This window comes from Rhineura floridana, chromosome 18 (genome assembly GCF_030035675.1).
Source record: "Rhineura floridana isolate rRhiFlo1 chromosome 18, rRhiFlo1.hap2, whole genome shotgun sequence".
NCBI lineage: Eukaryota > Metazoa > Chordata > Lepidosauria > Squamata > Rhineuridae > Rhineura > Rhineura floridana.
This window is the reverse complement of record NC_084497.1, coordinates 7,212,469-7,226,642: the sequence shown is the minus strand read 5'-3', so window position 1 is coordinate 7,226,642 and position 14,174 is coordinate 7,212,469. Positions and strand designations below refer to the sequence as shown.

At 47.0% G+C, this 14,174-nt stretch overlaps 1 protein-coding gene across 7 annotated transcripts in view; it reads right to left on the bottom strand.

The window, feature by feature from the left end:
* Nucleotides 1-7,711: 7,711 nt before the first annotated feature.
* Nucleotides 7,712-14,174, bottom strand: part of ATP8B3 (ATPase phospholipid transporting 8B3) — a 71,238-nt gene continuing 64,775 nt past the window's right edge. For all 7 annotated transcript variants that reach the window (XM_061601635.1, XM_061601637.1, XM_061601641.1 and 4 more), the window contains 3 exons: nucleotides 13,844-13,982; nucleotides 11,431-11,561; nucleotides 7,712-10,378 (listed from right to left, as the gene is read on the bottom strand). In XM_061601635.1, the coding sequence (XP_061457619.1) occupies nucleotides 10,094-10,378; nucleotides 11,431-11,561; nucleotides 13,844-13,982 (555 nt within the window). In that variant the 3' untranslated portion in view covers nucleotides 7,712-10,093. The remainder of the gene's footprint in view (nucleotides 10,379-11,430; nucleotides 11,562-13,843; nucleotides 13,983-14,174) is intronic.

The window sequence follows — 14,174 nt, the reverse complement described above, 5'->3', positions numbered from 1 at the left end:
TATCGGCACCTCAGTTCAACTTTCTGTGTTCCCTTGTAGTGTCCAATCACAAGTGTCTTTATACAGAAAAGAGACAATCATTTGCAACACACACACACATACATACACATGTACACACACACAAACAAGTGAATCAGTATCTTCATGGGTAGACCTCTCCTGCCGTGATCTTTGGGACAAGGGGAATCGCATGCCTTGGGGTGCCAGTCCAGATGAACTCTGGCTGCAGCACGTTTTCTTTCTGGTCATTCATTGGGCTCTTGGACCAAAAATGTCAGGGAGGGACATTTCCTAGCAGTGACGCTTTTAGATCCAAGTTTGCGTGGAAATTAGTTTTGGAAAAAGTGCTTCATTAAAAAAACCCATAGTTCTAGGGGCATCCTTCCATCTCTGAGGGACAACTCTATATAACTGTCTTTCAGGACTCGGAGGCCCACCACTTGAATGCGGGAAGGGCTGTAGATCGGTGGTAGATCAGGTGCTTGGCATGCAAAATAAAAAGTCCAGGGTTCAACCCTGGCTTCTCCAGGTAGATCTGGGAAAAATCACTCCCCTTTGAAACCCAGTCCATGTAGACTTGTGGCGGGGAAATATCTGTGGCCCTCCAGATGTTGTTGGCCTCCAACTGTCATCAGTCACAGCAGCCGGCATGGCCAACGGTTGGGGATAATGGGATTCGTCAGTCAGGAAACATCTGGATAGTTTCTGGGTCCATGTAGACCAGTGTTCTCCAACCTTGGGCCCCCAGATGTTGTTAGTTGGTTAGTTAATTGAATGTATATCCTACCCTTCCTTTCAAAAGGAGTCCAGGGTAGACGTTGTTAGTTTAGCCAACGGTCAGAGATGATGGGAATTGGGGTCCAGCAACATCCGGGGACCCAAGGAGGGTGAACATTGGTGTAGACGATATTGAGCTACATGAACCAGTGGTCTGACTCCACATAAGACAGTTTCTGTATCTCCATGTTCTTCTGTTTAAGCCCTTCCTGGGAGGATTATAATAAGGTCTAAAAATTAATGGGCTCCTATTAAAGGAGTGTTGATGGCTACACAGGAGAGGAGAATGCTCCTGCACTCAGGTCCTTCTTGCGGGCAACTGGTTGGCCACTGTGAGAACAGGATACTGGATTGGATGGGCCACACCACCAGGCTCTTCTTATGTTCTTAACTTGACCGTATCTGAGAGGGCTCTCTAGGCCTATATGAAAGCTCAGAATAAAAACAAACTCATCAATGTTGAGATCAGACCAATGGGTCACAGTATTTTTTCATTTGGACTGGGTTGTATCCAGTTATACTGTGCTCAGAGCAGACAAATTAATGGGCTCAAGATAGTCACACCCATTCATTTCAATGTGTCTACTCTCAGTAGGGCTAACACTGAATACAATCCTATGGGAGGTATCCAACCATAGTCATAACTCAGAGTAGCCCACTGAAATTAATGAACACGACTAACTTAGGATCATAAATGTCAATGGGTCTACTTTGAGTAGACCTTATTTGGCTATAGGGCACTGACTCCAGGTCTTTCCTGTGATGTCAGTGATAGGAACTGGGAGCCAAATTCATATTTTATTTTATTGTCTCCAGATGTGAACAAATCTAGATTGGCCCTTGCACAATTTCCACACTGTTCCGGTACCTGTGTGTCAAAAGGGGGCCACCAGGTCAACAAACACAGATGGATGAGTGTTCCCACATTGCCTTCAGCCTTGTTGCAAAGAGTCCTCTACTGACACAGCTCACTGGCCTCTTGAAACCAAAGGGTCATGAGATAACCCAGTTGACTCCACACATAAGCAATAATGGATCAACATTTGTGTAGTGTTTTAACAGCACAACAGTTGACTGCAACAAATGGGGAAACAGCGAGTCATACTCACAGTCAGCCCAGTGGGTTCTATCCAACTAAGTTTTGCTCATCATAGACCCACTGAAATGAATGGACCTAAGTTACCATGTCCATTAATTTCAATGGGCCTGCTTTGAGTACAACCAGTATGGGATACAACCCATTAAAGGCCATGACTTACTCTGGGCCATTAATTTCAGTGGGTCTTCTTTGCATAGAATTTAATTGGCTACAACCTAAAGAGAAAGCCTTGGATTAAATATGGTTCTTCAAAGTCCTTGGTGCCAGAAACTCCTAGATGTTCTGAGTCTGGGTTTTTATCACTGAGCTGAAACAGATTGATGGCTTATAAGACCTGACACCAAATCTAGCATCCTTTACTGTCTCCTAATTTCCACCATCTTGGCTATCAACTTTTGCGTCATCATCACTGCAGTTCTCAGACAGTTTCAGGAGCAACCTTTTCAGGATACCAAAGATAATTGATTTCCTTCCTTCCTTCTTTCCTTCCTTATAGAGATATCGACAATCCAAACTTGTCCTAAAGACAATTCTCTCTACCACAAGCAGGGTGGTGGTGGTTCCTCAGGTATAAATTTTGGGAACTGCGAGGAGGAATAGGGAATCCCGTTTCTTTGAGCCATCACGGAGAGCAAGCTAGGATGTGCCACCACCTAAAAGGAGACAGGAGCATATCAGTGGTGTAGAAGATAGACTTCTAATGCAATAAGAGGCTTTGACAGGTGCTTTCTGCTGGCTCCCTGGCCTCCCACCTGGTGCACTCCCTGCTCTGTTGAACCAGTGAGGTAGGTTGGGGGGCATTCAGTTCCTGAGCCAGGCACTGTGCAAAGCCACTGCTAGGAAGAGTCCATAATTTGATGTTCCTCAACCATTATGATCAGACCCACACCTTACATTTAAAACACTCTTGGAGACAGTATTCCTCTGAATGTCAGTTGCTGGGAATAACAGGAGGAGAGAGCTGCTGTTGCGCTCAGGACCTGCTTTCGGTTTTCTCATTGGGGCATCTGGTTGGTCACTGTGACAACAGAATATGCTGGATTAGAGGGGCCTGATTCCAGCTGTTCGAGAAACCAAAATTGACAGATTAATCCATCCCTAGATTCAGCAGCTTGGACAGCTCCTTGAAAGCCAGACTAAAACCTGGAGTGGATTTCACTGCCCCACTGACATGGAAACACCAGCCACCACTGCTAGTTTTAATGAACAAATGGGTCAGGATATAGGGGCTCTCAGTGAGTTGTAGCCAATGTCAATCATACTCAGAGTAGACCCATTGAAATTGATGGACATGACTAACTTTGATCCGTTAATTCCAATAGTTTTCCTCTTAGGGCTTAGTTGGATACAATCCATCATGTGGATGAGCCAACGCAGGTCGAACACCATGGGTAGAAGATTCATACTCCCTTCCCCTCTCAAATGTAATGATTCTGGATGGGTGATACTTTATACATTGAGCTATTGAGGGCCAAGAAGCCAGTGGAGACAACCAGCCCTTGACTGAATGGGTCAATTGCCTCAATGGGAAAAAAAAGGCAGCTCCGTTGACATTAGCGATATGGAAGCTTGTCCGGAGACAATAGTTCAGTGATGGCTCCAGTCAACTAGCAAGGAGGGCACACATTCCAGCCAATCTCCTCTGTTCATGTAGCTGAGTGACAGAGACCATATACTCCTCCATGTCTTAACCAGAGCTGGGAAAAGTTACTTTTTTGAACTACAACTCCCATCAGCCCCAGCCAGCATGGCCACTGGATTGGGTTGATGGGAGTTGTAGTTCAAAAAAGTAACTTTTCCAAGCTCTGGTCTTAACACAACTGATACAACCGATTTAGCCTAATTGGGACAGTTGGTTCCAATTATTACAGGAAATCTGTCCCAAGCTGATCAACAGTATGAAACAACCAAGGGTCTTGCAGCCCCTGAAAAATGGGTAAGGGTGATACCCCGTGTTAGCCAGAGTAAATCCATTAATGGGCCCAAATTAGGCTACATCCATTTATTTCAATGAGTCTTCTCTAAGTATGACAGATTCACCCTAACAAATTTATTTCGGGAAAATCTTTTGGAGGCTGGAGACCACTTCATCAGATGGGTGAAATGACATTTTTAGTCTGCAGTTATATAAAGCATAAAATAGTAAGGTGAATAGGAATGAGGTGTAAAATTTACAGTCATTGATAACTTAAATGTATGTTAAATAAGCACACCCTTCGCAGTAGGAGATTGATGATAATTTACTCCATTTTGCTGAGATGATTGTATTTGATCTGTACCTAAGCAAATGATCACTGGCTGTAATGTTGACATCTCATTGCCATTCATCTCCCACCTTCCAATTAAGATTTCATTTCATGCATCAGACAAAATGGGCTCGAGTCCACAGAAACGTATGCCAAAATCAATGTGTCTGCCTTTAATGTGACATAAGACTCTTCATTGTTTTTGCTGCAAGAGACTAGCAGAGATACCCCTTTGGAAATTTTTACGACGATATGAAAAAAACCCCAATGCTGACAAGCTTCAGAGTTTTGCTCCTGCTGAAATAATGAAAAAAGTTTGTTCACAGCTGGTCCAAAGGATGGGTGGGGCCTAGAAAGGCCTCACTTCAAGATTGCTAGGCACCACCTCATTTGGAAGAATTATCTTCTCTCAGAGGGCACAGCCAAGCATGGACAGCTCCACAAATCACAGAGTGGAAGTTTGTTCTTATCCTAAGGGATTAACAAGATGTGATGAAAGGCCCAGATTTAAAACAGCCACCCTGGTCAACTCTGGGGCCAGCAAACCCCACATTTCCCCCTTTACATCTAGTTAGTCTCAGAGTCTTTACCAGTTCTTGGGGTGTTATTTTGGGAGGGGGGTAGAGAGAGAATTGAAGAACATAGGAACAAAATTGTTCATTTTTGAAACAAAGAAAGGGATGCCAAGACACGCAAAAGACCCCCTCCCCGCAACCCAACAACTAGCAGCAAGTACTTTCCAATCAGGATTTTCAAACTGGGGGCGGGGGGCGGAGAGAGTGTGAAGTTGGGGGGTTGCACTTCTTTGAGATAAAATCTAAGTTCACCTTTGAAATCTAAGGAATGTTTGACTCTTTAAAATGGCCACAGTCCCAGATGATTGGCCTTTGTTCTCTCATCCCATCTCAGAAAGACCGGGGGGGGGCGCAGTGGAGGATTGGCCATTAGGGCAGATGGGGACGTGTCCACCAACCTCAGTCTGCCCTCAGCCGGCCCACAACTGCCTTCCAACCAGAGCTTGGCAAATTTACTTTTTTTTTAACTACAACTCCCATCGGCCCCAGTCAGCATGGCCACTGGATTGGGTTGATGGGAGTTGTAGTTGAAAAAAGTAACTTTGCCAAGCTCTGGTTCCAACGCATCAGGAGGTGGCTGTGCCTGTTCATTGGCTCTGACTCCACCGACTGTTGGTCTCCCAGCCTTTCTACCCTACCAATGGGCAAGAGCCACCATTGCTGGAGGGGGTGATGTAACATGGAAAATGGCTACAGTCACCAACATTTGGGGGTTCACAGTAACCCACTGGTGGGGCCCAGGAGTTCGGCACTGGAAAGACAATATTAGTCCTACCCAGAATCATTGAAATGGATGGTCACGACAAACTTCAGTCCATTCATTTCAATGGGTCAATTTCGGGGAGAACTGCGTTGGAGACAACCCCATGCTTTGCCTGCCAAATCTGTGCCGAGCAATTTGAGTTTAGTTACGGGGGATTCGTGGGGGAGGGAAGTTGTTTTGCAGCAATCTAAATGCCCAGTTTCAAAATTAATTCCAGAACCGGTCCAGCTGTTTGCTCCACTACAGATCCTCACCTCCATCCCTGCTTCTCTTTACCCATGTGTGGTCTGGGATCCTTGGTTTGTTAAATTAATTTTATCGGTAACCTGCAGTTGTGATTCCTTTTGTGTCTTTGCAACTCAGTTCTTTTCAAAATGTTGGTTTTACTTTTTAGCTCTTTTTTTAAAAAGATGTTTTATTTATTGGGCACTTTATAAAAAAAAAAAACCCGAAACACCACCACACTACCAAAACTAACCATGAGAGTTTGTGTTGTCTGGAGCTGAGTTTCAGCGTCCGATAGCTCTGCGTAAATCTTCTCGACCGATTATTGAAAGGTAATCGAAAAAAGAAAAAGAATCTATTTGTTCATGTTGTTATCTGCTGTTCCATGTGAATTTGTATGTTCCAACAACTTTTTGATTTCTTCAATAAATTATTTTTTGGTCATTCAACTGAGCTCCTGCACGTTAGTCGTGTTGTTGACTAGCTCCTACAATTAGAACCCCCCAAATTTCCAAAAGTTGATGGGGGTGAGAAGTTATTCTTGCACACAGAGGTACTTTTGAAGCCAGGATAAAACCAAGAGCATCTTCATTTGAGAGAGTATTCTATGCTGCTGTGCGAAGTCAGTGTTTTGAGTAGGGATGAGAAATACTATTTTTTTTTTGCATTTATATACGAAACTACCAAATTCGCATTTCTCAAACCAAAACATGAAGAGAAATGCAGCTATCCTTTGAAGTTCACACTTCTCTAACCAAACTGTGTGTTGAAAAATGCATAATCCAAGGGGAAGTGTGCATAATTATGCACATATTTGTGAAAATATGCAGATATGGTATATTATGGGAAATTGCTTGAAAAAATGTGTATATTAGAGTGCAAAAACATGTCTAGCAGAAGTCTGCACTAAAATGCTGATGAATTTTCATGAGGTTATATATATAAAACACAGATTGCTGCAGGAATGTGGAGGACTGGCTTTAAGACCGGAAAAATTAGAAACTGGGAGAAATGGACCATCCCTAGTTTTGAGAGAGCTTCCTGGAGCAAGCTCAGAATGGGGACTCATACAGAGCTCTAACAGGCAGCCTCACCTACTTTTGGGAGAGACTGAATGATCCAATCACACTCCCTTAAGAGGTGGACCCAGAAATCATGCCACACCCTCTGTATTAGGACAGGCCAAGTTTGCTAATCTAAGATCATGTTCATAGCATACATTTATTCCACTGTTATTCCACTTCAAACAGTCATGGCGTCCCCCAAAGAATCCTGGGAAAGGTGCTGAGAGTTGTGAGGAGATCCTCTATTCCCCTCATAGAGCTACAATTTCTAGAATTCTCTTACCGTCAAAATGTCAATGTACTGCCTTCAAGTCGATTCCGACTTATGGCGACCTGATGAGTAGGGTTTTCATGAGGCTGAGAGGCAGTGACTGGCCCAAGGTCACCCAGTAAGCTTCATGGCTATGTGGGGACTCGAACCCTGGTCTCCCAGGTCATAGTCCAACACCTTAACCACTACACCACACTGTCTCTCTCCTCTTACTGTCAACTGATTGTTAAACCCCTCAGGGAACTGCAGGTCTGTGAGGGGAATGATCCACTATGGTTGTCTATTGCAGGGGAAGTTCAGTTGTGGGGGTCAGGGAGAGTGGAGCCTGACCCGTTAGGGTGCTTGGGGCATTTCCTCACCAACTTTAGTCTACAAGCCACTGGTTGTCTGCCTTCCTACTTACAACCATCCTATGGAGTAGCGCTGCTTATCATCTCCTCCTCCTCAATCTCACTGTTGTTCTTGTAGAACTAAGCAGGGAGGTAGATGGGGCAAAACTGGAATTTGTTGGCTCTGCCTCCCATTGGCTCTCATTGGCTCCCTGCCTTCCTCCCCACCACTCCCAAAGGGCACCCACCACCTCTGCCCAGGGATCCCTGGAACACACTTGGAAAACTATTTCTGTAGACAATGGATCCTGCTGCTTGGCACAGCTGAAAGAGCACTTTCCCGAAACGGCTGAATCAGATTTATTTCACATTGTCAGACAGTGCAAAAGGATAAGGACACTTATGGTCCAAATTGTTCTTTGAGTTGAAGCCTCAAGAAGCATTGCACCCACCTAGCATGGCGGGAAATTCTGCAACATTCACTTACAATCAACCTGGAGAGTTAGCTGTGTATCAGGACTGCACCTGTCCAGCAGAGGGCGGCAGTGTGTGCAATAGCTTACACCAACCGTGTGGCATTGGCGCCCTCTAGGGGATCCAGTCTGTAATGCCACTGGGTCTGAAGCCAAGAGGAGTTCAATATAATGCCATTTGATCTCCTTTACATTTAAGAGAAAAGTCTGAAAGCTTTACAGAAGGATCTTATCAGGTTACTGCTGGAGGTGGTTTTCCTTCACAAAATAAATTATTATCATTATATATATATATATATTTAAAGTGCAAAACCCACTTTTCTTGCAGCAAGTAACTTGAGACAGTTCACAGTGAAAAGTGATTAAGAAGCAACCACCAGTAGTGTAATCACAACATAATAAAAGAGCCACCTGAAAATTATGCTATAGTGCCCCAGTTCTCCAGCACAGTCAGACTCATACTGGTAGCTGTCAGCCATAAAACCTCCAGATATAGAAGCATTCTACCTATGAACAGCAGGTGCTGAGGACTCAGCAACAGAGGAGGTTTGTCAGCGGAAAGCTAGGTTCAACATCCCTCATTCAGGGGGACGCTATTTCAGCCTGAGGGCCGCATTCCTTTGTGGGGAACTTTTCAGGGGCCATGTGCCAAAAGAAAAGTTTGCGACCTTCTTCAGACATCTAGGTGGCCTCTGTTCATAACCAGATGTTGGATTAGATGGCCGTTGGGTCTGGTCCATCAGGGCAATTTTGGTGTTCTGAATGAGAGCTGAACAGGGCTTCCATGCTTAGGGGTAGTCTAGCTGAGAGTGCCAGTTGCTGGATGGCACACAAGAGAGGAGGGGCTGTCACTTTCCGGGCCCTGCCTGTGGGCTTCCCAGAGGCCCCTGGCTGATTATGGTCAGAAACAAGATACCAGGCCAAATGGGACCCTCCTTATCTGATCCAGAAAGCCGACCCTCAAGTTCTTAAGGCATTTTTGGCACAGTATTTGCCCGGGACATTGGCTCCGAGAATTAATCTGACAGCCAAGGTGTGCACCGAAGTGGATCATGGAAGGCAAAGGTGGCTTGGAGCATGTGCAGAAAGAACCCCTCACTGCTTGCTCCTACAGTATTTGGAATTTGGGGAACAGGGGCTTCCCCTTTCAGCAGCAGGTTTGGGGGATGAATGTGGCCCTCTAAACCTCCCAGTCTGGCCATCAGGGCTCTCCTCAGCAACACCCCTCACTAGCCCTGTTGCACGCCCCAAGTGTTTTGAACTATGATGATGCCCCTTTCTTGCCCCTGGATGGAGGATAGAGAGGTGAAATGTGTGAGTAAATTAACATCTGCTGCTCTGCCCACCTGTGCTTCTGGCCCCACCCATCACAGGCAAGTGGCCCCTGGAAGGCTGCCTTGAAGGGAATGTGGCCCTTGGGCTGAAAAATTGTTCCCCACCTTGAGGGTGTGGTTTTCAACTAGCGGGGACCCGAGGGCCTCTCAGTTAAAAAACAACAGTGATAATTAGCTGCTCGATTGTCCATCGGAATGCTCTGGGTGTGCCTAAAAGCATATTCGCAACTGTGATTTCTCTAACCACTGCAATGGTCTACATGGGACATTAGCTTCTCCTTATGCAGATACATCCCTGCTGAAAAGTATATGAAAGAGTTATTGTTCCAGAGACCAGGAATTAATCTGCAGACGGCGGCATGAAAAGGGAGAGGGCATCTGAGCAAGAAAGCCCGGTGCTGGGCATTCTGGGATTCAAACCCAGAACTGCACAGCTCATAGCTGGGTCATAGGCGAGCGTTCTCCTCCAGGCTTCAGATCTTGGGAGCCCTCTCCGGGTGCCAAAGGGGAAAAAGCTGAGCCATTCAATGAAGCCAAATTTTGGAAGATTCAGGACCAGCAAAAGAAAGGCTTTCTTCCCGCAGCGCAGAGACGGGTTTTAAAAAGGATTAGGCAAATTCGTGGAGACTAAGGCTATCAATGGCTACTAGCCACGATGGCTATGTTCTGCCTCCATGGTTGAAGGCAGGATGCTTCTGAACATCTGTTGCTGGAAACCTCAGGAGGGGAGCACACGCTTGCCCTCAGGTCCTGCTTGCGGACTTTCCCATGATGGACACCTAGTTGGCCATTGTGGGAACAGGTTGCTGGACTAGATGGACCACCGGCCTGCTCCAGCAGGCTCTTCTGATGTTCTTAAAGGCCATCCAACCACTGGCAGGCAGTCTTTGGGTGTGCAGTTAATAAAAAAAAAACCTAGAGCTTGCCATTCTCCTTTTCAACAGAGATGGAACTTCTGCTCTGCAGAGACACCATCCCTGAAGGGCTCAGCTATGGATGGGGTGGGGCTGTCTTGGCTGGGCAAGGGGGCGCCCCCAAAGCCATTCAGCTGGCTGCGGACATGGGGGCCCTTCACCCTCATGCTGGCTCCTCTGGAGATGAGGTCAGCGTAGCCTGCCTTGTGGGAGAAGGCATAGCTGGAGCGTCTCAGGTGGCTGTTCCTCCGGATGTGCGACGTCAGCTCCACTGTCTTTTGCTTCTGCATGTCCCGGGCTTGACACCTCTGGAAAAGAAAGGAAGTCCATAAGGGTGAGCTGCAGTGGCAGCTGGCGGAAGCCACTCTGGAGCTGGCCGAGGTGCTGAAACTGAGGGTCAACACCTTGGACGCTCCTCAAAAGTTGAGGGGAAAGCGTTTCCACCCTGAGGGCCGCATGCCTTGGGCGGGGCCACAGGGGAAAGTGGGTGGAGCAGTGGATGTCACCGCACATGCACGTGCGCCCACGCTTCTCCATCCTCTGTCCAGCCAAGCAAAAGGACTCAGGGAGTGTGCAAATCAGGGCCAATGAGAGGCATGGCTTAGAAAGCATCCTGGGGGAGCAGACAGAGAACCGTATTTGGTCCCAAGGTCTGAGGTTCAAGAGCAAACTCAATTCTCTGTGTGGCTCATTACATAGCTGAAATCAGAATCATGGAATCGTAGAGTTGGAAGGAGCCTATAAGGCCATCCAGTCCAACCCCCTGCTCAATGCAGGAATCCAAAGCAAAGCATTCCTGACAGATGGCTGTCCAGCTGCCTCTTGAAGGCCTCCAGTGTCGGAGAGCCCACTGTTGGGCACTATGTCACCATTCATATGCATGAGGGGGGTATTCAGCAGGTTTGGGGGAAACCCAAGGTTTGCATAAGCACAAAATAATCTTTAAGGGAGGCAATCTAAAGTGGGGGTCCATAAGCAGCCTACTAAGGACTGAGCATGCTCAGTGTCTACAGAACGATGGCTGTCTGGAAAACCAGGAGGAAAGGAGGGGATGAAATAGACTATCTATGGCTGGATCCCTGAATGAGTACAGTCAACCATGCAAAATTGTATTGCGGGTCCTCCTTGTTACATCTACAACTGAATCAAATAGTAATTGTTCTTCAGAATGAGCCCCTCAAATTGATTATGCAGCCCAGTCATACCCAACTACACAGTGCAAATAATGATCACTGTTTCCTCTCCCCTCGTTCAACCAGCTTTCCCGACAGACTGCACCAAAGGCTCCCCCTAAAGGTCAAACCCTTTGGTGCTTCCCTTTGGTGCTCAACTCTGTTGAGATTGCCCGCGCAACGCTTACCTCTGCCAAGGCTGTAGGGCCCATGAAGCTATGCACAACGCGGACAGTGAGGGAGGGGATGGTGTTCACCACAACACAAAGCACGATGACAAACAGCGGGATTGGGTCTGTCAGTGCATTCTTGGTGGCGTCTGGCGGAGAAAAGAAGAAGCTGTGAGCAGCCCAACCACCACGGTGTACTCGTGCATGGGGTCTTCATATGTGGGAGTGTAAGACAGCGGAGAGGATTGTGTCTCACACACACACACACACACACACACACACACACACCATTACAAAGGAAGCCCAAATGTTGTGCTAGGAAGAAGTTGTCATTTAAGAATACCATATAGGCATTTAAAATATAGATATATGCAGACAAGAGCCCTCCCTGCCATTTGTCCTCAGCATCTACTACCCAGAGGTAGACTGCATCTATAAGGGGAAGTTCCATTTAGCTGTCATGGCTCACTGCCATTGATAGAACCCGTGCCCTTAACTGAGCCTTCCAGAGATGTTGTCGGAAGAGAAGCCCAGCTAGCGTGGCCAGTGGTCGGGCATGAGGTTTATTAATTTATTTATTGTCTATTAAATTGATATCCCACCTTTCCTCCCAGTGGGAGCTCAGGGCGCCTACTGTAGTTCAACAAGATCTGGCTGGCGAAGGCTGGTCTAATCCTCAGCAAGGGACAAGATGGCCATGTGAGGTCATGTCAGGAAAGGAAGTTATGTGCAGGTAAGCCTTATTCACCCCAATGGGGAATTGCGCACACAAGCCACTCTGCCCAAGATTGTGGGGGTCCCTTCACTGAGACACTTTCAGTGCCTCCTCCCTTAACCAGGAAAAACATGGGGGAATATAAACAGAACGGTTACTTCTCAAGGGGAAGGGACTGTTCCTCGGTGGTAGGACACCTGCTTGGCTTGTAGAAGGTCCCGGGTTCAAACTCCCTGCCTGAAACCTATTTACATCTGCCCTTTATTTAGAACGATGAGGACTGGAATCTTGCTTCAGTTTCAAGGAAAAGATCATAAGCTCATCCACCTTGCAACCAGAAGATCCCAGGTTCAATTACTGGCATCTCCTGATAGGGCTAGGAGATACTCTGCTCTGAAACCCTGGAGAGCTGCTGCCAGCCAGTGCAGACACTATTGAGCTAGGGGGGGCAGTGGTCTGACTCAGCGTAAGGCAGCTTCCTATATTCTTGTGTTTCCAAAATCAGAAATGCAAGCGGCATTGAGGTAGTGAATCTTTTACTGCCTTGGGACCACGGGCAGACGCCCGACCTTACCATCCTCTGGAGCCAGCCTTGAGCGCAGCCGACTCTTGCCTGGACTCACAGGCCCAGCCCAAGTCATGCTATTGTCATAGGTAAAGGACAACGGGATTCCTCCCCTCCATCCCCCCATTACACATACAGAAGCCAACCAGATGGACCGTTGAATCTGACTTCAACACTGGCAATGGGGCCCGAGAGTCCTCCATTATATCAGAGAGCTCCATGGGGGCGGATGGGGCACCGCCCCACCAATCCCAGCCTGCCCTCAGCCAGCCCCTGCCTGCCTGCTTTCTCACTTACAACTAGTTCAGGGGGTTGGCATTCGCAGGCAGCACCCTCCTTCTTCGTTTCAGCCTTGCCCTTGTAGAACCCAACCAGGGAAGATGAAGTAGAACGAGCTAGCTCTGCCTCTCATCGCCTCTGGCGCCATCTACTGTTGGGCTCCTTGGTTTCCGCCCTGCTGGCTACAACAGGCACCGGCCGCCACTCCAAGGCGGACTCAGGGCTGCCCTCCCAACACCTTGCTGCTTCTTGCTGCGAGCGCCTGCCCCCTGAGTAAATGAGGTTCCGTTTGCACTTCAAGCCAAATCCGTCACATTTGCACTTTCCAAAACAATATGAGGACCGAAACGCAGCCCTCCTCCAAAATTCACATTTCTCCAAGTTTTGCAACACAGTTTTCCAACCAAGCAGTGTTTACAAAATGCATCTATTTGGGGGAGAGATGCCTAAAAATGAATATATGCATGGAAATAACATACCAAAGTGGATTCTGTCATTTGTATGCAACTATTTCATTTTTTTAAAAAAAATCAGTTTACAACAAATAACTGTATAGTATAAACCATTAAAAATATGGTAAAAACAAGGCCAACTCTTGCAAAGAGACATCTTCTTAACTGCCTGCGTTAGGAGAAATTGCTTGTAAAAATGTGTGCATTGAGCAAAACTGCAAAAAAATGCGTTAGGAGAAATTTGGACTAAAAAGCTGAAGAATTTTCGTGAGGATTTTTTTTAAAAAAGTCGCAAATTGCTGAAGAAATGATGGAGAACTGAATTTATGACCTGGGGTGGCCACATCACTCTGCCGTATGACAGGGCCGGCCCTGTCTGCCAAGGAAGAACTGGGTGATTTCCACGTGGAGGCCTCTTACCTGGGAACTGGAAGGCCTTCGGATCCCATTTAAAGGCTTGGAAGCTTTGTGTGAGGTAGCTCAAAAGGCAGTATAGGGCGACGCTGGCTACGATGGCAAGCACAGAGAAGATGGTCCAGAATTTGACCTCCATCATGATCTACCAAGGGAAACAAGGAAGAAGAAAGGCCTATGAAGGAAACCAAACCTGCAGCCGCAGACAGAACTTTGCCTGGCCACTCAGTGTTGTTCCAGTGTCCTCTGGAGCAAAGTTCTTCCATCTTGGGGGGAGGTCTCCAGATGTGGTTGGTCGACAACTCCCATCATCCCTGATCATTGGCTAAGGTGACTG